This window comes from Dreissena polymorpha, chromosome 3 (genome assembly GCF_020536995.1).
Source record: "Dreissena polymorpha isolate Duluth1 chromosome 3, UMN_Dpol_1.0, whole genome shotgun sequence".
Taxonomy (NCBI): domain Eukaryota; kingdom Metazoa; phylum Mollusca; class Bivalvia; order Myida; family Dreissenidae; genus Dreissena; species Dreissena polymorpha.
The window spans coordinates 77,412,563-77,438,178 of NC_068357.1; the positions used below are offsets into that span (position 1 = coordinate 77,412,563).

A 25,616-nucleotide genomic window follows, 5' to 3' on the forward strand; every position below is an offset into this window, starting at 1 on the left:
TTTATTCTCAAAATAAAATCAATAATATTTAAAATTTAGAACATCGCGATATTATTTCGTAAATAAACATAATTTCTCATCATACATGTACTTAAATACTAATTCAATGAAATATATTTGTTCTATTTAAAGTTCATATCATTCTTTTTTACATGTAATTTCTGTTTAGAGATACAGTTTTTGTAATGGCGGGGGGACCCCCAGCGTAGCAAGAGGAAAGTCATGACTGGGGTTATATTTTCCGCGAGCGACTGCCATAACCAGCGACCGCATTACTTTATCCGCCATTTTGGCAACTACAACGAAGAAGCTGAATCGCTTCAAAAATACCAAAGCAGTGTTGCAAAATGTTTGTTGGAGGTATTTTGTAGGAAAATACTCTTATAATCGGTATTTCAAACGATTGTCCTTATTTCCAATTGAATGAATAATTCTCAGCTTATTTGCGTTAGAGTTTACACTTGTGAAAGATAGAAATAAGGTTATGATTTAACTTGATACATTGTTTGTTTAGGTCAGGAATTGTTTAGAAACGTTTGTTAATGCATTTTAACAGCAATTTACCCGTTATTGATAGCGGTTTCTACTTTCGGTTTCACTTTTGAGGTTTAGTGGTCACTTTCAAATGTGTAACTTCAACACTTGTTATAAAGTTAACAAGACTTTGAACATTTTTAATACTTTATGTCAGGCCTAGGTGTCTTAATTTGTTTCTATGGGTGCACCAATTTTAGTAGCTTCATGGATTGTCATAATAGTTATTTAATTTGAAACATTTTAGAATTTTTACCCTGATAAAAGCTGCAATACTTTGCATGTCTATCCGTAGTATCGGCCCTCTTTATGAATACATACAAATTTTGGGAAGCAAACCATTTCAAACCACGCATGTGTTATATGTCAATCCGAGGACAAATGTGTATTCTTGGACATTACAACAAAAACTGCATTTTAAATCAGCAAACTTTTGACAAAATACTGGCTAGACTTAGCTCCTTGTAGTGATCTGTATCATTATAATTAACTCATAGTATCAGCCCTTCTGATTGGTTGCTAAGATTTGTTACATGTGCTTGTTCTAAAAAAAGTAACTTAATGGAAAAACAAAACTCTTGCTGATGTTGGTCTTAAAATATTTTTACATTTTATTAAAAAACGAGTGGCATTTAAAATATTTGATGAAGCTACCATTAATCCATAAAGAAACTAACATAATTTTGTGTTATGTAATTAAAAATCAAAGCATCATCCTGGAATAAAATGACCTACTTTCCAACAAACACTGGCAATCATGAGAATGATCATCGTAATAGTCGTGATAACCATCAAATAAATTACAACTTCTTAAAATTGAAAAAAAAATAAAAATTTCAGCATTTCTTAAAGGTTTTACGTTATTAAAAAAGGCACAATACTAAGAGAAGGACCAATACTATGAGAGTAAGGGATAGAGAACAAAACAAATTTGTGCACAACTATGTGCGTAGTTCAATGGGACAATTTACTTCTGCATTCTTGCTTAAAAGCGTTCAAGTTTCTAAAATTATGGATTGTTCCCTTAACAAGTTTTGTATTAGGGTGCAAGTACCCCCTTATTTTCAACTTAAGGGTTACACAGCAGAATTAAAATTTTATGTTTTATGACACTTGTAGGATTAAATACTTTAAAATATATGTTTTATTTGGTCAAAGTCAGACTTTTTGGTACTTCTCTGCATGACTAGGCAGTTGTATTTAAACTCAATTTCAAGATATTTGTTGAGTTCATGGTTACAAATGTAGAAGGACTTTTGTTCAATGTTTATTAAAGTAAAAAAACAACAGAAAATATGAAATCTAAAAATGAAACATTGAGCTGGTTAAATGTGACCAGGTTTATACAGGGATGACAGAGGTCTGTATTTGTAATTGTAAATTTGGGCGAATTACAACCTAGCCCCTTCTCTGATAAATTAATATATAAGGACCAAAATGTAATTATGTTAGCAGTCAGTCCTATTTCTGGCGTTTCTAAAGATCAGTTAAACGGACCCATTCCCTAACTGAATTAGTAAAAATTATTTTGTTCCAAAATCAGTGGACTTTTCGTGCGAACAAATTCCCAATAGCAAAATTGCATGTTTTCCCAAAATGGCCAGGAAAAGGCCTGACAATGCAGTCGGTGAGGATAGAGTGTAATAAATACCATAGCATCTGCTTTCTGTTCATATCCCTACAAGAAGAGTTTTAACTAAGTAAACAAGTGTACTGTTTTTAATTTGTGTTGTAAAGAATCCATCAAATGTCATCAGTAGTAAGAATGTTTCTGTCAGTGGTTAATTGTATTTTTTTTGTTCTTTGAATGAATAGTAATTTTTAGCTCTGCTGTTTTCGGAGCAAACCTGAGGTATTGTCATAGCCAGCTCGTCGTGTCGTGTCTGTCGTTGTGTCGTCCGCCGTCGGCGTTGTGCTAAAACCTTAACATTCTGTCAAGGTTTTGAACATTGGCTCTAAAATCAAAGTGCTTCCACCTACAACTTTGAAACTTCATATGTAGCTGCACCTTGATGAGTTCTACACGCCCACTTATATTTGGGTCACTAGGTCAAAGGTCAAGGTCACTGTGATCTCTAAATAAAAAATAAAATAAAAATTCTGACAAGCTTTTATTTCTTCAAAAATGCACCCGCAGCCGAGCGTGGCACCGTTATGCGGTGCTCTTGTTATTATATTATTTGTTAAAATGTTTATCAGCAGTTAAACAAAACATTGTAAAATTTCAAATGGATAAACACTCTCAATTTTACGTACAGCCTTAACAATTTTAAGAGATAACAATAAACAGTTAGCTTACACTTTAACAACCTGTACAAATGAATTTTGTTAGAATGAACTGAGGGATCACCATGGCGACAGATTTCCACTTAGACCATGACTATGGACAGCTGTTGGCCAACCCGCCACACATCCAGCGAGTGGAATACGCTCTACAGTTGGACCCACTACTGAACTATGTGGAGGATCTGGTGCATAAAAATGTGGCGTTGGACGCCGAGATCGATAGCGAGATCCTCCGACCATGTAAGAAAGACGTGGAAGGCAACAAACTTCTTAATGGGATCACAATCACCAAAGCAGGTATGACAGTGCATATGGTTAATTATAAATGAATATCAAGTTTAAAAAAATTCACTCATAATAATATAGTGTTTTCATTAATAAAAGTATAAATTTGATTTTTATGTTTTAAGTATTAAAAATTGATTTATATTTTAAGTAATAACATTGCATATTTTCCATCAATTTACAACAAAGAAATATTTCTACAAATATTTATTGGTAACATATGGATAAAAACATCACTTAAATGTGTACGTTAAAGATTAATGCTTTATTTAATTTAGGTAACTGTATATTTTAATTTGTGATTTTACATAATCATTTGAATGATGTTATGGCTGGATGGTGGTGCAGGACAAACAAGTACAATTTTTAGCTCAGTACTCTATATATCACACTTGCTCTGGAATAACAGGCTATAATGCATGTACGGAAAGTGTTGTCCCAGATTCTTTACAGTCCAATCAGATAGGACATTTTCTGCTTTTATGGCTTGTTTCTTTTTAGGGAAGTTTATATGATGTATGAATTTGTTTCACTATTTCATGCCCACAGAAAGAAAGGCTGATAAGAACAGGCTGTATAATTTTGGCAAGGTTAAGAAAAGTAGAAAATGGCTGAAGGTAAGCGTATTTTTGTTGTGTGTGTCTTTTTTGTCAGTTTAAACCTTAAGTGAACAAATTATTTCTTGTTTTGCAAATTAATGTGTTCTTTTCATAAAAAATATTATGAAGTTAATCACAAGAGTTTTGCTTAAAGTGTTGAAATCTTTATATAAAAAAAACATGAAGTGAAGTTGTTTAGATAGCTGAAAATGTGGAATATGCACCATCTACATTGAAGATTGTGAGTTGCAGAGTAATTCAAACATACCCAAGTATAATTTTTAGCTCATCTATTTTTTGAAAAAAAATTATGAGCTATTGTCATCACCTTGGCGTCGGCGTCCGGTTAAGTTTTGCGTTTAGGTCCACTTTTCTCAGAAAGTATCAATGCTATTGCATTCAAACTTGGTACACTTACTTACTATCATGAGGGGACTGGGCAAGCAAAGTTAGATAACTCTGGCGTGCATTTTAACTGAATTATGTGCCCTTTTTATACTTAGAAAATTTAAAATTTTGGTTAAGTTTTGCGTTTAGGTCCACTTTTTTCACAAAGTATCAATGCTATTGCATTCAAACTTGGTACACTTACTTACTATCATGAGGGGACTGGGCAGGCAAAGTTAGATAACTCTGGCGTGCATTTTGACAGAATTATGTCCCCTTTTTATACTTAGAAAATTGACAATTTTGGTTAAGTTTTGTGTTTAGGTCCATTTTATTCCTTAAGTATCAAAGCTATTGCTTTCATACTTGCAACACTTACTAACTATCATAAGGGGACTGTGCAGGCAAAGTAATGTAACTCTGACTGGCATTTTGACAGAATTATGTGCCCTCTTTATACTTAGAAAATTGAAAATTTGGTTAAGTTTTGTGTTTAGGTCCACTTTATTCCTACAGTATCAAGGCTATTGCTTTCAAACTTCAAATACTTTCATGCTATCATGAGGTTACTGTACCTGGCAAGTTGAATTTTACCTTGACCTTTGAATGACCTTGACTCTCATGGTCAAATTATTAAATTTTGCTAAAATTGCCATAACTTCTTTATTTATGATTAGATTTGATTGATACTTTGACAAAACTACTCTTACCTGACATACCACAATAGACTCCACCCAAACCATCCCCCGTGCCCCCCCTCCCCCCTTCCCCTATTTTTTTTTTTAAGATCATCTCACAAATGACCACCACACCATCACACTATACCCCCCCCCACCCCCCCCCCCCCCAATTTTTTTTTTAAACGGTTAAAAAACACAACTATTTATTTTTATTATTTTATGTTTGAAATACCGTCCAACCACCGCACCCAAGAATCCCCCCCTCCACCCCCCATCCCCTTTCCTCACCCGAATCCCCCCCCTTAAAATATATATATTTTTTTTTTGTAAGATCATCTCACAAATTACCACCACACCCTCACACTATACACCCCTCTTCACTCCACCCCTCCATCCTTTGTGATTGAAAATGAGAGTCCGTTCACCTTTAAAAAGAAAATAGATGAGCGGTCTGCACCCGCAAGGCGGTGCTCTTGTTGATTCTTGAAATTACAAAACTATTTCTATTGACCATATTCTGTCCATGGCTACTTTACCTATTACAAACACTTAAATGACCATCCCTTTTGTGCAGCTTACAATCAAACCAACAAACTATTTCTCCAAAAAACAACATATTGTCGAGTCCAAAACTTGTGGCTTATTTGTCATGCAAGTTTGGTATTCATTATAAATAACCCTTGTTCCTTTCTTATATTGTTGCCAAGGCACCAAAATATTTGTTATGTGTCTGCAAAGTGCTGCACTTTACTGCGACTGTTTGATAAAACTTTAGGTAGAATGAATGCGGCATACAACAAATGAAATGCCCATCATCATAAATGCGAGGCCCTTTACTAATTTTCTGCAGACGGTACTTAGCGAATAAAACCAACATGATAACATGTATATATATATTGCCCTGAATCCTAGGTCTGTGTTTCTTGCGGGTTCAATAACTTTGAGAAACTCGTCTAAAGTTGTTCAAACTTTTGGACCACAATATGTCATATTGAGCAAATGTATTTGAGATAATGGGGCTTAATTCACTTGCATAAAGCTAAGTCTCAGATTAGCCTGTGCAGTCCAGTCCACACAGGCTAATCAGGGGAAACACTTGCTGCTTAAAGTCAATCGTGTGCTTGCGACCACTTGAATTAAGCGACCTTTGTCTTATGCGACCACTTTGAATCCCGCCCGAGCGTTTTTACTACATTTTCATATTGTATTAAGCGACTTTTGTCTTATGTGACCAGTGACCGCTGATTTTAGTGTTTTTTGATGTCAAAGTCTTGAATTAAGCGACGGCTTTGAGGTAAAAGTGGTAAATCTGTTGACCATTCAGGTACAAATCAGTGTTAATTGTTTATCTAAGCCGATAAGATGATCGATTACATCTTTGTTTTGATTTCACACCAGCCATTTTCCTTTGTCTCGATGACTGGTTCTGACCGGTGTTACTGCTGACTGCGTATCAATGTGTGGTGTTGAATAATACAGTGAGGTATTGCCAACAGTCTACGGATTAAAGAGTTTATTATCTGGCACGTTAAGTGACAAATATGATCGCCGATTCTATTGCAGAAACAATGCGCTGCTGCGTCAAACATTTTCACAGTGTTTTCGAAAGGTGTAAAAAATAAGCTAATAAACTATTTATCTGTAATATGTGTCAAAATCCGTTCATTAAAAAATTGTAATTGTTATTATACTAATTAGTTTGTGTTAGTAAATTTTCCAATCAGGTCTGTTTATTAAGTTTTCAATCGAGGTGTTTTATTTATTTCCCTATGTACCATAATCCAGTAAGATATATATATATATATATTATATATATATATATATATTTATATAAGCTTAAATGCAGAAATTAAAATGTCAAAACGGAAAGTGTTAACGTTAAATGAGAAAATTCGGGTATTGGAAGTGTCTAAGGGTAAAAGTGCATGTAAATTTATCGCGAATGAGTTTGGAGTCGGATAAACCCACTCTCTGCAGTGCAAACCATTTACATTGTATTTAGAATTAGAGAGAACAAATAAAACTAATTTTGAGTAAAACTTTCTTTTGTTCATTATCCCCACGCTTTTTGAAAAAAAGGTGGGGATATTGTGGTTATCTCCGCCGTCCGTCCGTCCGTCCGTCCGTCCGTCTGTCTGTCTGTCTGTCTGTCCGTCCGTCCTGGCCACTATCTCCTCCTACACTAAAAGCACTAGAACCTTGAAACTTACACACATGGTAGCTATGAGCATATGTGCGACCCTGCACTTTTTGGAATTTTGATCTGACCCCTGGGTCAAAAGTTATAGCGGTTGGGGTGGGGCTGCGTCAGAAATTATCACTCATTTTTTTAGGTTATTTTACATTTACTTCTTTATTTCTACACCGATTCACTTCAAATTGATACTGGACCTCTCTTATGACAATACGGTCAATCTCAACCATGCATGGCCTCATTCCCAACCCTGGGGCGCCCCGCCCACATAGGCCACACCCACCAAAAATTTCCATTTACTATAATTTTTTCATTTCTACACGGATTCACTTCAAATTGATACTGAACTTTTGTTATGACATTAGGGTCAATCTCAACTATGCATGGCCCCAATCCCAACCCTGGGGCGCCCGCCCACATAGGCCACACCCACCAAAAAATTCCATTTACTATAATTTTTTCATTTCTACACGGATTCACTTCAAATTGATACTGAACTTCTCTTATGACATTAGGGTCAATCTCAACTATGCATGGCCCCATAACCAACCCTGGGGCCCCGCCCACATAGACCACACCCACCCAAAATTGCCTTTACTATAATTTCTTCATTTCTACACCGATTCACTTCAAATTGATATTGAACTTCTCTTATGACAATACAGTCAATCTCAACTATGCATGGCCCCATTACCAACCCTGGGGCGCCCCGCCCACATAGACCACACCCACCCAAAATTGCCTTTTACTATAATTTCTTCATTTCTACACCGATTCACTTCAAATTGATACTGAACCTCTCTTATGACAATACGGTCAATCTCAACTATGCATGGCCCCATTACCAACCCTGGGGCCCCGCCCACATAGACCACACCCGCCCAAAATTGCCTTTTACTATAATTTCTTCATTTCTACACCGATTCACTTCAAATTGATACTGAACTTCTCTTATGACAATACGGTCAATCTCAACTATGCATGGCACAATTACCAACCCTGGGGCGCCCTGCCCACATATGTCACACCCACCCAAAATTGCCTTTTACTATAACTTTTTTCATATCTACACGAATTCACTTCTAATTGATGATGAACTTCTCTTATGACAATACAGTCAATCTCAGCTATGCATGGCCCCATTACCAACCCTGGGGCACACCTAGGTCAAGCATTCGGCGTGGGGATACGCGTCGGCCTCTGCCGCGCCATTTCTAGTTTTATTTATATTTAGATTCATTTGATTACACAAGCTGACATCATTGTGTCAAAAGGAGATAATCCGGAATCTGGATTTAAAATAAAAGGTCCGCATTTATCCCAAATGGCCTTTTTAATTTAGAGACCATTTTATTTAGAGACCACTTTTGGTTACTCCCTTTAGTGGTCTCTAAATACAAGTTTGACTGTATTTTTTCTAGCAAAAATCCAGTCTAGGCAGAAAGTGTTGTCCCTAAACAGCATAAAGACGTACAGGCTAATTCTGGGACAGCACTTTACGTTCATGTTTTCTCATTAAGACGATCCTGCTGAGTGACAGCTCCTCAGACTCTGATTCAGAGGCAGAGATCACGGAGGAGGAGCTACACAACATGCTCCGCCTACACAAGTACCAGCGCACCAATCAGATGACCTTCTACCAGGAACCGGAGGCAAGTTGGCTGCTTTGTTTCCCTTTCTGATCCCCACCACTCATTAATGCATTTTGACCTGTTTGTAGTGATTAAAAAAATAAATAAACTAAAGACCTTTCTTAATAGATTCAAGTTTTAAGGCTTCTTGTCTAACCCTAAGACACCGATGAGCAGCAAACACCATTAGACCTGAACAGACTGTGAGTTACTCGCAGGCTGTTCTGGTGTTATGCTGGTTGCACATACATGTAGCCATTTGCACTTTGCTTCTGATCCCCAGCACAGCCAACAGATGAGATTCTACCCGGAACAGGAGTTTTTTTCTCAATTCTTCATGCTCAGAAACAAAGTAAAAATGACTATATCCAACTAGCATAAAACCATCCTGCGATTAATTCACAGTCTGTTCAGGTATTATGCTCTTTGCTATTTTCATTAGTATATTAGGGTTGAAAATGAAGGCTTTAATGTTTGTCAGATTATCGCCCTATGATAAGCAATGTTTGTCAGATTATCGCCCTATGATAAGCAATGTTTGTCAGATTATCGCCCTATGATAAGCAATGTTTGTCAGATTATCGCCCTATGATAAGCTATATAAAGCACCCCTGGTGAGAATCAGTTTGTTGATCAGACCATGCAACCAATTTAATAAATCATTAACAGGGCTCAACATTAACAGTTGCCCTATTGCCCCTGGCAAGTAAAAGTTTGGTTCGGGCAAGTTATTTTATAATCTAGTTGTCTGCCCAGGCAAGTGAAAAAAAGAACAAAGAGCATTAAATTATGACTTTAATTGCTGTAATCATTTGTTAAATGTTCAAAAATAAAAAAGGTTTTGTGGTGTATCATTTTGATCTTTATTAAAAAATATGAGGTTTACAGTTAATGTGATATTTCATGTTTGGGCAAGTGACTTTATGTGCAGGGCAAGTAGATTTTCTAAGAACTTACTTACTTGGTTTTGAGGTTAATGTTGAGCACTGATTAATCTCCTTTTTGCACGCTTAGTTCAGTCTTGTTTTGAAAGTTAATTTGTTACACCTTTTGGTATTGCTGTTGCATACTTATTCTTTTGATAAAATGTTTCGAAGATTAATTAAATGATAATGAAAATGATTAATTTTTAACTTTATTAAAATAAAAAAAGACTAAGTGAAATTCAACTCTAGAAACACTCTTAATACACTTAACAAAAAGCCTTGTACAAATGTAAGCGTACATATTATTGTACAACACATATGAATATTTTCTATTTTGTTTAATATTTTAACCGATGATTATCACTTTGAAGTGTTGAATGTCATTCGAATTGAACAGTTTATTGTTATTTCTTACATTGCAATGTGATCTTTTACATTCATGAATTAAATGAAAGTCATGCATTTTTTAAATGAATTAATAATTACTGTTTATTTACCATTTAATAAATAAAATAAAAAAAATTTGACAATGTTTTGTAAGTTAAACAATTATAATAATTATAAAGAAAGGCTCATTAGGGACGACACTCTCACTTGACTGGTACTGTTTCTTTAAAGGAAGTTTCTCCTCAACGAAAATCCAGTCTAAGCGACAAGTGTCGCTCCTCATTAGCTTGTGCAGACGGCATTTTTTTGCATATGCATGAAGCCCTTTTTCGAGAGAGTGGTTAACCCCTTTTAGTGCGGGAACCGAATTTTAAAGGCCTTTGCAAACAGTTTGGATCCAGATGAGATGCCACAGAACGTGGCGTCTCATCAGGATCCAAACTGTTTGCTATACTGATGGTACTCTTTGAAAAAAATCGAAGAAAATGCTAATTAAAAAAATTCAGCAGACAATATTTTAGCACACGACAAATTTCCCAGCATGCAAAGGGTTAAAGAAAAATCATGACATGTCTAGTGTTTGTTGCAGCTGCATCAGTTCCAGTACTACTCCACGGGTTTGTTATCCAACTACGACCACTACCCAGACCAGCTAAAAGCCATCCTGGGACCGAAGAAAAAGATCTCCAAAGATCAAAAAAAGATGGAAAGAAAGATTAAAGGTAGGTGCTTCTGTTCATCAGAGATTGTGTAAACCTGACTGCCAATTTGTCATGGAACGGTTAGAAGTTGACACTTATGTCAAAACCTTTGCCTGTCAAAACAGTTGCCAGACAAACGGTCACAAGTCTAAATGAAGTAATATCTCAGACAAAATGGAAGTCAAACTGTACAGTTTCAATTTATACAGTATTTAAACATTGACCATCTTGGATTGTATGACCAGCACACAAAATAGTGCAGAAATACCTGTCTTTTAAAAATGTTATCAGTCTGATTTATATTTTTGTGTACTGTATTTTGTTATTATATGCCTTTAAATGTAAATAAAATTAAGGTGAAAAATGAATTGCTGGTAATGTCTTATGAATTGATGAATTATGCAGAAACTGGTACTAACCTAAACATAATCATATGATGCATTTTTCACATGAATTTTGCAGCTTATATCATCAATGTTTCTGAAGCCAAATCATTAAACTTTTTCAGCAAAATTAAAGAAACTTAAGAAAGAGAAGATTTTGGAAAATGGGGATGATCCGGAGGTAAATTCTTACAATATAATAAATTTCTTTAACTGAGCTATTCGCCAAATAGTCCCAGCTATACTCACTCAATCGTCTCTTTCGGCTTTTGTGTAATGCTGTGGTTAAGGTACGCATGGGACGTCTCGATATCACTGTGTCTACAACAGGTATTCAACTGAAAATTCAGGCTCTAATTAAATCCCATGACACTGGCCTGTAATTTAGCAGAATTATACCTCTTTTTATACCCCCACAAACGAAGTTTAGGGGGGTATATAGGAGTGAGCTTGTCGGTCGGTCTGTCGGTCCGTTTTCAGTGTCTGCTCTCTAATTCAAGTTGTTTTCATCCGATCTTCACAAAACTTGGTCAGATGTTGTATCTAGATGATGTTTAGTTGTACTTAGAAAATCGCGGGTAATGTTTGCATGCACATACTCCATATTTGTAAAACGTTACTGATGTGTTCAGGATCTTTTTGAACATTCACTGACTGACTTTCACCAGCTTTAAGTATGATTTTTCCCTTTTGTTCTTATAAAAGTCATTTAAGGTTTGCATTCAAGTTGAAATTCAGGTTAAAGTGTGCATGCAACAAGTATATATATCTGTAACTACTACAGATATTAAATACTTCATATATGTTTTGGGTCATCATCTGAGGTCACAGACCATGGCCCATAACTTTGACCTGCAATTTAGCTGAATTATGCCCCTTATTGTCATTTTGGTACTTTAGGAAATTCAGGTAAATGTGTGCATCCAACAATTCCTTTTAAGTCCCCTACCGGTTTCACCGGAGGGGACTTATGGTTTGCGCTCTGTTTGTCTGTCAGTCTGTCTGTCACACTTTTCTGGATCCTGCGATAACTTTGAAACATTGCTAGATGGCAATAATGACATTATGCACGTCATTTAATTATGTTCCTACGTCAAAAATTCTGGTTGCTATGGCAACAAATAAAAAATTAAAAAATCTGCAAATGGTTGAGCCGGTAGGGGACTTATATTGCTTGGCAATAGTCTTGTTATTGCTGACATGTATGGGAATGCATTTGGGGCAAAGTCAAGGTAACATGACCCCATTATATTTTTAGCTCGACTATTTTATATGAAATATATATAGTGGAGCTATCCTACTCACCCCGGCGTCGGCATTAGCGTCTGTGTTGGCGTTAGCATGCAAATGTTAAAGTTTGAGTACTACCCCAAATATTTTCAATGTCCCTTGACATATTGCTTTCATATTTTGCATACATCTTAACCAACATGAACCCCAACCTATAAACAAGAGCAGACAACTCTATCAAGCATTTTGTAATAATTATGGCCCCTTTTCCACTTAGAATATGCAGCAAATGTTAAAGTTTGTGTACTACCCCAAATAATTTCAATGTCCCTTGACATATTGCTTTCATATTTTGCATACTTCTTAACCAACATGACCCCAACCTAAACCCAAGAGCAGACAACTCTATCAAGCATTTTGTAATAATTATGGCCCCTTTTCCACTTAGAATATGCGTAGTATTGATAAATCTATGTACAAGTTTGCGTACCATCTCAAATATTTTCAATGTCCATTGACATATTGCTTTCATATTTTGCAAACTTCTTTACCAACATGAAAAACTGATCATAAATAAAGAAGTTAAGGCAATGTAACTAAAGTAATATGCATATTATAATGGAAAAAGAGCCATAATTCTTTCAAAATGCTTGATACAGTTGTCTGCTCTTGTTTATAGATTATAAAGGTGAGCTTTTGTGACCGGTCTTTGTCCGTCGTCCGTCCGTCAACATTGTTCATAAACACTCTGGAGGCCACATTTATTGTCTGATCGAGTTCGAAACTGGGTCATGCTGGGTCAATGACTAGGTTACTAGGTCAAAAAAAATAAAAACCTTGTAAACACTGTAGAAGTCACATTTCATGCCCAATCTTCTTGTAACTGTGTCAAAATGTTTGCCTTAATGATATGTTGGTTGAGTTCAAAAGTGGTTCCGGTCCGTTGAAAAACATGGCCACCAGTGGGCGGGGCAGTTTTCCTTATTTGGCTATAGAGAAACCTTGTTAACACTCTAGCAGTCACAATTTTTGCCCAATCATCATGAAAGTTGGTCAAAACATTGTTTTTATTGATATCTCGGACAAATTCGAAAATGGTCCAGATCGGTGAAAAAACATGGCCGCCAGTGGGCGGGGCATTTTTCTCTATATGTATATAGTGAAAACATTTGAACACTGTAGAAGTCACATTTTTGGCCCAATTTTCATGAAATTTGGTCAAAATGTTTGCCTTAATGATATGTTGATTGAGTTCAAAAGTGGTTTCAGTCCGATGAAAAACATGGCCGCCAGTGGGCAGGGCAGTTTTCCATATTTGGCTATAGAGAAAACTTGTCAACACTCAAGAAGTCAAAATTTTTGCCCAATCATCATGAAAATTGGTCAAAACATTGGTTTTATTGATATCTCGAACGAGTTTTAAAATGGTCCAGATCGGTGAAAAAACATGACTCCAGTGGGCGGGGCATTTTTCTCTATATGTACATAGTGAAAAGTCACATTTTTGGCCCAATTTTCATGAAATTTGGTCAGAACATTTGTTTCGTTGATACAAGAGTTGAGTTTGAAAATGGTTCCGGTCAGTTGAATAACATGGCTGCCGGGGGGTGGGGGGGCAGTTTTCCTTATGTGACTAGAGAGAAACCTTGTGATCGAACACTTTAGAAGTCACATTTTTTGCCTAATCATCGTGAAACTTAGTCAATACATTGGTTTTATGGATTTCTCAGACAAGTTGGAAAATGGCTCAGATCGGTGAAACACACTTTTTAGCTCACCTGATTGCTCAGGTAAGGTTTTAGGATTGGTCTTTGTCCGCCGTCCGTAAGCCCTCTAGCATTCACATTTCTCAAGCATTCTTTATCAAAGTTGCTGAAAGATCTCCGTCAAGTTTGATAATAAGCAAAATCAATTAATTAATGCCATAATTATTGCCCTTAGATTGTCCAAATTTTCATTATATTATACGAAATCCTTGTAAACACTCTAGAGGTCACAATTTTGTTTCAGATTTTATGAATCTTGGTCATAATATTTATTTTTAGCGAGGCTGTTTTCGTAGAAAACCGGAGGTATTGTCATAGCCTTCTCGTCATTCACCGCCCGACGTCATGCTAAAACCTTTACATTGGCTTTAAAATCAAAGTGCTTCCACCTACAACTTTGAAACTTCATATGTAGATGCACCTTGATGAGTTCTACACGCCACGCCCATTTTGGGGTCACTAGGTCAAAGGTCAAGGTCACTGACCTCTAAAATAAAAAAAATTCTGACAAGCTTTCGCAGCCGAGCGTGGCACCCGTTAATGAGGTGCTCTTGTTTTAAGCAAATTTTTATGTTTGGTAAGGGGGGGTCAACTCAAAATATAGGAAACCAGGTCAAATCTTACAAAAACAAAAACACTCCATATGCCAGTGTTTTGGTTCAATAATGATGAAACTTGACCAGGATGTTTGTCTGGACAATATCTAGGTAAAGTTTGACATTTGGTAAAGATTGAATAAACCGACTCCTCTCAGGTGAGCGAACTAGGGCCATCTTGGCCCTCTTGTTTAATTTAGCAATATTTTTTGTTGTGTGTTATGTTATTTGATTAAAAAATGTATTATGCCTTTTATTCAGTAATTTGTGAAAAAGTTGATTTACCTGTTATTGTGCTCACAGGAGTCTATTTGTACGTTTTCCATCACAATTGTTATCATTAGGAAAAGAGCAGTGTTTTTGCTTAAAATGTAAAATCAATTTCTTTAAATATTTAAATATGCGGCAACTACAACTACTCCATACAAACATGAAATGGGTCTACAAATACATCCTCATAAACAACAACAAACTAAATGCATGTGTGATGTTATTCCAGATGTCAGACGACTTGGACCCGGTCTTACTGCAGGCCATTCTGTCGCAAAAGGAACACCAGCGCGAGTCTGGGGCTGGTAAGGGGAAGAAACTCACGCCAGAGCAGGCGGAGGCCAGACGCAGACGACTCTGGGTCTCCATCGCAAAGAAAGAAATACCCAAGGTAGGGAGTTATCTCTTAGAACTGAGCCTCGTTATGAGAAAATGGGGCTTAATGCATGGGCTTAAATAGTCATCCCAGGCTAGCCTTTGCGTATCATGGACAAAATTTTCACTTCAACTGGGTTTTTGGCTAAGAAGCAGAAAGTGTTGTCCCAGACTGCACATGATAATCTGGGATGGCACTTAACACACAAGCATTAAGCCCCATTTTCCAAAAGTGAGACACACATTTATTAAAGCCCTGCCAGGAGTAGGTATATTTGATTATTGATTGTTGGTACTTGCCACTGCATGACATGTTTGTTGAGCCAACTACATCCACATTTCTCAAGAGATTAAATTGAAACAGATATCACCTTCAAGTGAATATCTTCAAGACATGTCCAATGATCCACATTAGTCCTCGGTATTGTGCCCTTGAAATTAGCCATTGGCATGGCAGTAGCATAAACTGATATAGTTCGTTGAGCAAGCTACTTGCACATTAATTCAAATTTCAAATATGTCAGCACCTTGAAGTGAAGATGTGCTAGACACTTTTTATTTTTATTGATCCAAACATTTCTTAGTTATTTTCACTTGAACAGAGTGGGCTGGGAAAAGTTCTCGTTTATTTTATGTGAAAATTGATATGCACTACAAAGATGCCAGGTGTCTAAACAGTTTATGTTCATTGAAACAGGGATTACTGAAACGAGAATAATGAATTAATGTGTAACTTTCACCACAAATATTAATAATTGGTATCATTTAATAACTGACGTTTAAGATTGTTATATTAGAGTGTCAATTTATTTATACAGGCTCAGAAACAGAAGAATGCAGCGCGGAAAGAGATGTTACAACAGCTGAAGAAGGTTCAGTTACTTTTTTTACTTGTTTTGTTTGTCTGGATATTTAGGCGTTTTCCACAGTCTTTTGCTCTATGACCCCCTCCCCTCCCCCCCCCTCCCAAAGACAGCAAGTACTGGTTATACCCAGGAAAAGGACTACAGAGCATCTCAATAAGCTTTAGGCTTGCAATGCAATCAAGCTTAATAAATAGGTTTGAATAAGAACAAAAAACAACACTCTGTACCATTAGTGATATCTTAGCGGTCATTTAACCTGCTCACACGTCTCCAGGGTTAAATGGTAAACAGTACTCAGTGTATAACAAACTTATTATACAAACTGTCCTATTTAAATCAGAGGTAGGGGGAGAAAGCTGTAGAATAAAAAAAAAACGGATTCACTAGCCATGTAGCTAAGCCTTGACTCAAGCAGGCTATTTTTAGATTTGTAGTCCAGCAGCTCAACTAACTATGTTAGCCAACCTGTTAATTGATGCATTGTTTGGAGTGTAATACACTGCAGCCCAGTTATATCGTGGTTGGTTATATGGCAATGTCCAATATATAGCGAGTTGGCTGTGGAGCCCTTTTTTTCTGGCACTCCAATTTTCTGTATAATCTGTTGTTTTTTTCAGTATAATTTCAGTAGTGCGACAAACAATAATCCACTTGCCCTGTTTTGTACTGAATTTGCTTTTAACTGACACGATTGTTGGTAATGATATCAGCCAATCAGCACTCAGGCAGCTGTATACACGCCGTCCCCATGTGAAGGTGTAAACAATAACTGCAAGAGTAATGTAGCTCTGTAGATACAGTGTAAAGGACTTGTTTTTAATTAAGAGAAAACGTGTCTGCATAAAAAAAAGCACTACAATTTTTTTAACCAAAAATAAAGATAAACAGTTGTTTCCCTTGAGCTTTAAAGTTTTTATTTAGCAGCCCATGCTTTCCCAAAGGAAGAATGACATGATGTTGTACATGAAGTGTATTTTTTAGCTCGGCTGTTTTTGGAGAAAAACCGAGTTATTGTCATAGCCAGCTCATCATGTCGTGTCTGACGTCCGCTAAAACCTTGACATTTTGTCAAGGTTTTGAACATTTGCTCTAAAATCAAAGTGCTTCAATCTACAACTTTGAAACTTCATATGTTGCTCCACCTTGATGAGTTCTACATGCCACACCCATTTTTGGATCACTAGGTCAAAGGTCAAGGTCACTGTGACGGTGATCTCTAAAAAAAAAAGTGAAAAAAAAAGATCTAAACTTTCTGACAACCTTTCGTTTATTAAAAACTGCACCCGCATCCGAGCGTGGCACCCGTTATGCGGTGCTCTTGTTCCACATGCTATAACCCTTTCCCCCATAAGAAGCAAAGTGAAAATGGCTTTTGCAACCAGCATACAACCAGAACAGTCTGCGAGTAACTCGCAGTCTGTTCAGGTTTCATGCCGTTTGCTGCTCATAAGTAACTAAGGGTTGGAAATGAAGCCTTTAAAAATTGAATCTAGTAAGAAAGGTCTTAAATTAAAATTAACTTTCTAAGGGACTAAGAATGCGTACAAATACGTATCTAAGTGGTAAAGGGTTAATCAGTACAAGGGATGTACACCAAATGCATGACAAAGGTTTATTTGTGGCTAGAGTTTAGTAACAATAGTGGACAATAAAACCTGGCAATTCTTTTTCATATTACAAGTTTAATAATACGCATTTGAAAATACTTACATTGAATAATACCTTTTGTTAACCAGGTTTTCCGAAGGAAAATACTGGTTATTAGATTGACGAATGCGGGCGGGCTGGCGGGCGGGCGGAACAAGCTTGTCCGGGCCATAACTATGTCGTTCATTGTCAGATTTTAAAATCATTTGGCACATTTGTTCACCATCATTGGACGGTGTGTCGCGCGAAATAATTACGTCGATATCTTCAAGGTCAAGGTCACACTTTGAGTTCAAAGGTCAAAAATGGCCATAAATGAGCTTGTCCTGGCCATAACAATGTCATTCATTGTGAGATTTTAAAATCATTTGTTCACCATCATGGGACGGTGTGTCGCACGAAAGAATCACGTCAATATCTCCAATGTCAAGGTCACCACGACTAAAAATATATTTTTTTTAAAAACAAACTTACAAAGGGGGTTAATTTTGTTTGTTCATTTCAAAAGTTCAGTTTCAGTTTTCTCCCTTTATCAGATTTTTTTTCACAACGAAAACCTGGTTTTGTGACAATTTTGTCCCTTGTTATACAAATGTCTAACATGGATATAACACATTGTGCAATAAGGTAGGTAATTAATGTGTTTTGAGATTGCCAAACTATGCCAAACTATGTTAATGCATACATTTGTTTGTATGAATGAACAAGTAATATAACAATCCGGATATATCAGGTTGACCATCTGCGGATCCTGTGCACTGCAATATAACGGAGTTGCAGTGTAACCAATATAATTTTGCTTTTAACTTTAGTAAAAAAAGTCCCTGAGAAAACTGTCACATGTTGTTTACTTTTCCTGGACTTGTTATGGTTAAATCATACTTGTGAGGAACTTATTACATGTTTTGCAGAATTGTGATTGCCTTAGAAATAGAAAAATAAGCAATTTGAGTATCCACCAGCACTTTTGAAACCTTAATTTAACTGAGTTATAGCACACCGACAGTAACATGATATTGACCTTTATCTCTTAAAGTACCCTCAGGCTGAACACAGTTTTTGTCATTTACTGGGACAATTGTTTTGTGTCTCAGTGTTTTGCAAATGGTTCTTTGCCTTCAATAAAGGACCGCAGTACATACTAAGGTTTCACTTTCTGCATATTTGTATATTGGGTTAAATAGATACGGAAATTCCTGGCTAACTTACACTTATGTTGTCAATTATCTTTTGAAACATATTCACACAAAAAATGTGTATAGCTTTATAGCAAAATACAAGCATGTAATTTATCTTTATTCTGAGGCGTTCACAAATATTGGGGTAATGTTATCGAGCTAAACGTTTTTACCTCATCTATTTTTTGAAAAAAATGAGCTATTGTCATCACCTTGGCGTTGTCGTCGCCGTCGGCTTCCGGTTAAGTTTTGTGTTTAGGTCCACTTTTCTCATTAAGTATCAAAGCTATTGCATTCAAACTTGGTACACTTGCTTACCATCATTAGGGGACTGGGCAGGCAAAGTTAGATAACTCTGGCGTGCATTTTGACAGAATAATGTTCCCTTTTTATACTTAGAAAATATGGTTAAGTTTTGTGTTTAGGTCCACTTTTGTCATAAAGCATCAAAGCTATTGCATTCAAACTTGGTACACTTACTTACTATCATGAGGGGACTGGGCAGGCAAAGTTTGATAACTCTGGCGTGCATTTTGACAGGATTATGTGCCCTTTTTATACTTAGAAAATTGAAAATTTGGTTAAGTTTTGTGTTTAGGTCCACTTTATTCCTAAAGTATCAAAGCTATTGCTTTCATACTTGCGACACTTACTATCATAAGGGGACTGTGCAGGCAAAGTTATGTAACTCTGACTGGCATTTTGACAGAATTATGGTCCTTTTTATACTTAGAAAATTGAAAATTTTGTTAAGTTTTGTGTTTTGGGCCGCTTTACTCCTAAAGTATCATAGCTATTGCTTTCAGACTTGGAACACTCACAAACTATCACTAGAAATGGCGCGGCAGAGGCCGACGCGTATCCCCACGCCGAATGTTTGACCTAGGTGTGCCCCAGGGTTGGTAATGGGGCCATGCATAGCTGAGATTGACCGTATTGTCATAAGAGAAGTTCATCATCAATTAGAAGTGAATTGGTGTAGAAATGAAGAAGTTATAGTAAAAGGCAATTTTGGGTGGGTGTGATATATGTGGGCAGGGCGTCCCAGGGTTGGTAATGGGGCCATGCATAGTTGAGATTGACCGTATTGTCATAAGAGAAGTTCAGTATCAATTTGAAGTGAATCGGTGTAGAAATGAAGAAATTATAGTAAAAGGCAATTTTGGGCGGGTGTGGTCTATGTGGGCGGGGCCCCAGGGTTGGTAATGGGGCCATGCATAGTTGAGATTGACCGTATTGTCATAAGAGAAGTTCAGTATCAATTTGAAGTGAATCCGTGTAGAAATGAAAAAATTATAGTAAATGGAATTTTTTGGTGGGTGTGGCCTATGTGGGCGGGCGCCCCAGGGTTGGGATTGGGGCCATGCATAGTTGAGATTGACCCTAATGTCATAACAAAAGTTCAGTATCAATTTGAAGTGAATCCGTGTAGAAATGAAAAAATTATAGTAAATGGAAATTTTTGGTGGGTGTGGCCTATGTGGGCGGGGCGCCCCAGGGTTGGGAATGGGGCCATGCATGGTTGAGATTGACCGTATTGTCATAAGAGAGGTCCAGTATCAATTTGAAGTGAATCGGTGTAGAAATAAAGAAGTAAATGTAAAATAACCTAAAAAAATGAGTGATAATTTCTGACGCGGCCCCACCCCAACCGCTATAACTTTTGACCCAGGGGTCAGATCAAAATTCCAAATAGTGCAGGGTCGCACATATGCTCATAGCTACCATGTGTGTAAGTTTCAAGGTTCTAGTGCTTTTAGTGTAGGAGGAGATAGTGGCCAGGACGGACGGACAGACAGACAGACGGACGGACGGACGGCGGAGATAACCACAATATCCCCACCTTTTTTTCAAAAAGCGTGGGGATAATAAGGGGACTGTACGGAACAATTTGCATAAATCTGGTTGTCATTTTGAGGGAATTATGGCCCTTTTTATGCCCCCCTTCGAAGAAGAGGGGGTATATTGCTTTGCTCATGTCCGTCTGTCGGTCGGTCTGTCGGTCGGTCCATCCACCAGGTGGTTGTCAGACGATAACTCAAGAACGCTTGGGCCTATGATCATGAAACTTCATAGGTACATTGATCATGACTCGCAGATGACCCCTATTGATTTTGAGGTCACTAGGTCAAAGGTCAAGGTCACGGTGACCAGAAATAGTAGAATGGTTTTTGAATGATAACTCAAGAACGCATACGCCTAGGATCATAAAACTTCATGGGTAGATTGATCATGACTTGCAGATGACCCCTATTGATTTTGAGGTCACTAGGTCAAAGGTCACGGTGACCGGAAATAGTAAAATGGTTTCTGGATGATAACTCAAGAATGCATACGCCTAGGATCATGAAACTTCATGGGTAGATTGATCATGACTCGCAGATGACCCCTTTTGATTTTGAGGTCACTAGGTCAAAGGTCAAGGTCACGGTGACCCGAAATAGTAAAATGGTTTTCGGATGATAACTCAAGAACGCATACGCCTAGGATCATGAAACTTCATAGGTAGATTGATCGTGACCCGCAGATGACCCCTATTGATTTTCAGGTCACTAGGTCAAAGGTCAAGGTCACAGTGACAAAAATCGTATTCACACAATGGCTGCCACTACAACGGACAGCCCATATGGGGGGCATGCATGTTTTACAAACAGCCCTTGTTTTACTTAGTAACTTTGAATATATGGTTACATTTTGTGTTTACATCCACTTTACTTCTAAAGTAACAAGGCAATTGCTTTCAAACTTCAAATACTTTCATACTATCATGAGGGTACTGTACCTGGCAAGTTTAATTTTACCTTGACCTTTGATTGACCTTGACTCAAGGTCAAATAATTAAATTTTGCAAAAATTGCCATGACTTCTTTATTTATGATCAGATTTGATTGATACTTTGACAAAACAACTCTTACATGACATACTACAATAGACTCCACCCAAACCATCCCCGTTGCCCTCTGCCCCCCCCCCCCCCCCCCCTGAATCCCCCCTCTCCCAAAAAAATAAATAATTTATTTTCATTTTTTTTTTAAAGATCATCTTATAAATGACCACACCCTCACACTATACCCCCCCCCCCCCCAATTAATTTTTTTGGAAACATGATTAAAAAACAAAAATATTTATTTTCATTATTTTATTTTTGAAAGTCCGTTCAACTATCCCACCTAAGAATCCCCCCCCCCCCCCAAAAAAAAATTGTTATTTTTATTTTGTTTTTGCATTTTTTTTAATTTTTTTTGGAAGATAATGTAATAAATGACCACACCCCCACACTATACACCCCTCTTCAACCCACCATCCATCTTTTTTGATTGAAGTATTGAGATAGTTCCCTTCACCTTTAAAAAGAAAAATAGATGAGGGGTCTGCACCCGCAAGGCGGTGCTCTTGTTTGTTTTGTTTTTCTCAAAATTTGGAAAAACTGGGCTTAATGCATTTGTGTAAAGTGTCGTCCCAGATTTGCCTGTGCAGTCCTCACAGGCTTATCAAGGACAACACTTTCCACCTTGACTGGATTTTTGGGAAAACTGGGCTTAACTAATGCATGCGCTTAAAGTATCGTCCCAGATAAGTCTATGCAGTCTGCAAAGGCTAATCAGGGAGGATACTTTCTGTCTAGACTGGATTTTGGTGAAAACTGGGATTATTTAATGCATGTGGGTAAAGTTTCATGTTTTATGGATTTTTTCGAAACATTTAAGATTTCCATGGGTGCGATGCGAGAAGTGCGCAGAGCTGCAATCCAGTCTCAGAAGCAGATGAAGGACACGCCTTCTAAGGCCCGTCGCCTCACGCGAGAGATGATGGTCTACTGGAAACGCTTTGAGAAGGTCGAGAAAGACCACAGGAAACGCGTGGAAAAAGAGGCACTAGAAAAACGGAAGATGGACCTTGAAATGACAGAGGTGGTGACCTTTTCCTTGTTTGATAAGATTCAATTGTAATTCTTAACTTGAGCTTAACTGATGACAAATTGCTTTTCAATTTGTGAAAATAATTGATTACATACATATGAGCGCTCACTTATAAAATAGTTTCTGAACCTTTTGTTGACCAAACATTTGTTTAACGTATATGTTTTTATGCCCCGGATCGAATGATCAGCGGTATATTGTTTTTGGCCTGTCTGTCTGTCATTGTATGTGTCTGTCTGTCATTGTATGTGGCAGTCACAAACTTAAACCTTGCTTAAACTTTTGCAACATTGAGGATAGCAACTTGATATTTGGCATGCATGTGTATCTCCTGGAGCTGCACATTTTGAGTGATGAAAGGTCAAGGTCATCCTTCAAGGACAAAGGTCAAATATATGGCTTCAAAGCAGCGACGTAGGGGGCATTGTGTTTATGACAAACACACCTCTTGTTATTCTTGTATATGATTTCTGAGAAAATTTTATATATTTGATTTTAATTAATCTTTCTTTATGTTGTTATTGCAACAATATGTCGGCATGTATCACACAAAGCTTTGTCATGAAAGGTAGAATATTGCATTGTAATAACTGACCTTATTTATGTAGGATTTTTGAGGAACAGCTTTGATGTTTTAAGCAAGACATTTCCTTTTAACAATCTTGTGTTCAGGCTTTCAGAATGGCTATTTGTTTATGGAATAGAAATCAAAGTTTGTTGATAGATAAATTGGATTATCTGCATTATTCTTTCAGGCAAAGCGTCAACAGCGCAAGTTGAACTTCCTGATCACACAGACAGAGCTGTACGCCCACTTCATGGCTCGTAAGATCACGGGCGAGGACGACAAAGCCAAGGATAGGATTCTGCAGAAGTTGGAGGAGCCGAAAGAAGAGAAACAGAGGCTATCTGGATATCTGGTGGACACCTCTGTCGATGATTATGGTATAGTTATTCTTAAAAAGTAGCCTTGCTCAGAGAAAACGAGGGTTTGTGCTTGTGTGTAAAATGTTGTCCTAAATTTACCTGTGCAGTCTTCACAGGCTAATTTGGGAGGACATTTTCAGCACATGCATTAAACCCTGTTTTTGCTCAGGTATCTGAGTGAAAAGTCTGTGGATGATTAGGGTACAGTTAGTCTTAGTATTTATGGAATAAAACACTTTTTGTCGGTTACTTTCATAAGTATGTGCATTTAGTGCTGGTGTACCGGCTTACTAGGGAAATAAGCTTAACTAATCTCTGTGATATGCCTGAAAAAAACGTTGCCCACAGAGAAAAAACTTTTAAAAAAACAATCAAAGATTGTTGTATCTTTCAGGTAAAATGAACAAGCAGGACAAGATCAGAGTAGCTAAGAAAATGTGAACATCGAAAGGCTATAATAAAATCCTTTTGAAAAATGTATATGTTTTTAAATAGCATTTTTAATTTTTCTTTAAACTGAGAGGAATAGATCAACTTATCTTTAATCTATTCTTTCTTGCCCTTTTTGACGATGCTGCGAAGCAGCTCGTCTAAGTTATCATACCATGAAAAAAAAATTCACAATGGCGACCTATGTAAAAGAACGAGACAGTCCGTGTGAGATAGCTCGATTTTTCTAATCGGCAAACGTAGCTGATAAAGGTAAAGGAAGCTCAGCTATAAATAGGACAGCATATTCTGGGAAAAATATTTAATAATAGTTTGAAAACATTAATTTTAAATCAGTTATATTCAATCCATTATATGTTTATAGATCAATGAAACAACTATGCATTTTCTGTATTGTATTTGACATTTGTCGTGATTTTGTATATAAATTGCGAATGAAAACGTGTATAATTAACGTTTAACGCGATCATGAGTGTAAAGAAAACAAATTATTTCGAACCTTCCATTTGTAAACGTTATAGCAAATATGGTATTTAACAACATAATAGGCATACAATATCTATGAAACTCGCTTTTATGCGTGCTTTCTCATTTTGCATATTCAATAAACTTTTCAAACAGAAATTACAGAGCCACATCAGTGCACATACTATGTTTGATAATTCATACGTTTGTTGGATATTGTTTGCTGTTTTAAACACATATTAGGTCATGTCGCGGAGATTTAGTTAACCTTACCATGCGTTCATGGGCGAACTCACGTATTCAAGTGCTCTTACAACAATGTGCTCATACCTACTTTCGGGAATCATCATAAAAGGATTATCATACTTAACGAACAAACATGCATAAGCTTAATGAATAAGAGAAAAAACAATAATCAAAAGAGAAAAAATTATATGTTCATACACATGGGCATGTAAAATCACATCCGTACACAATTATCATTAACTTAGGAAAGGAAACAACAAAATATAAAGTTTGGTATGATATACTTGTGAAATTAAAGAGCATGGTGTAATTAAAGAGCATGTCAAGTTTTGAATATATCTGCTGAAATGTAATGTTATAACCCACAAATGTTTTACTGTAGCAGAACGTTTTTTAAGATAAGTGGTACAGAAAATACACGTCAAATATTTTTTTAAAGATATTTCTTGTTATATTTGATCAAGAATGTAACTCGCCTCCCAGATTCGCTGAATGGGTCAAGTTCCCCATGGGTACTACTTCCCCCAAATGTTTTTTCATACCCAAATTTATTTTCCTACCCAATTTTTTTCCTACCAATTTTTATGCCCCCCTTCGAAGAAGAGGGGGTATATTGCTTTGCTCATGTCGGTCTTTCGGTCGGTCGGTCTGTCGGTCCGTCCACCAGGTGGTTGTCAGACGATAACT

The 25,616-nt window shown here is 36.9% G+C and overlaps 1 protein-coding gene across 1 annotated transcript in view; it reads left to right on the top strand.

Moving 5' to 3' along the window:
• The first annotated feature begins 182 nt into the window (after nucleotides 1-182).
• LOC127874841 (chromatin-remodeling ATPase INO80-like) overlaps nucleotides 183-25,616 on the top strand; it is a 136,724-nt gene continuing 111,290 nt past the window's right edge. Inside the window, exons 1-10 of the mRNA XM_052419482.1 lie at nucleotides 183-360; nucleotides 2,867-3,117; nucleotides 3,655-3,722; nucleotides 8,486-8,617; nucleotides 10,499-10,631; nucleotides 11,119-11,174; nucleotides 15,085-15,246; nucleotides 16,049-16,102; nucleotides 22,629-22,832; nucleotides 23,597-23,786. Coding sequence (XP_052275442.1) covers nucleotides 2,886-3,117; nucleotides 3,655-3,722; nucleotides 8,486-8,617; nucleotides 10,499-10,631; nucleotides 11,119-11,174; nucleotides 15,085-15,246; nucleotides 16,049-16,102; nucleotides 22,629-22,832; nucleotides 23,597-23,786 — 1,231 coding nt within the window. The 5' untranslated portion in view covers nucleotides 183-360; nucleotides 2,867-2,885. The remainder of the gene's footprint in view (nucleotides 361-2,866; nucleotides 3,118-3,654; nucleotides 3,723-8,485; nucleotides 8,618-10,498; nucleotides 10,632-11,118; nucleotides 11,175-15,084; nucleotides 15,247-16,048; nucleotides 16,103-22,628; nucleotides 22,833-23,596; nucleotides 23,787-25,616) is intronic.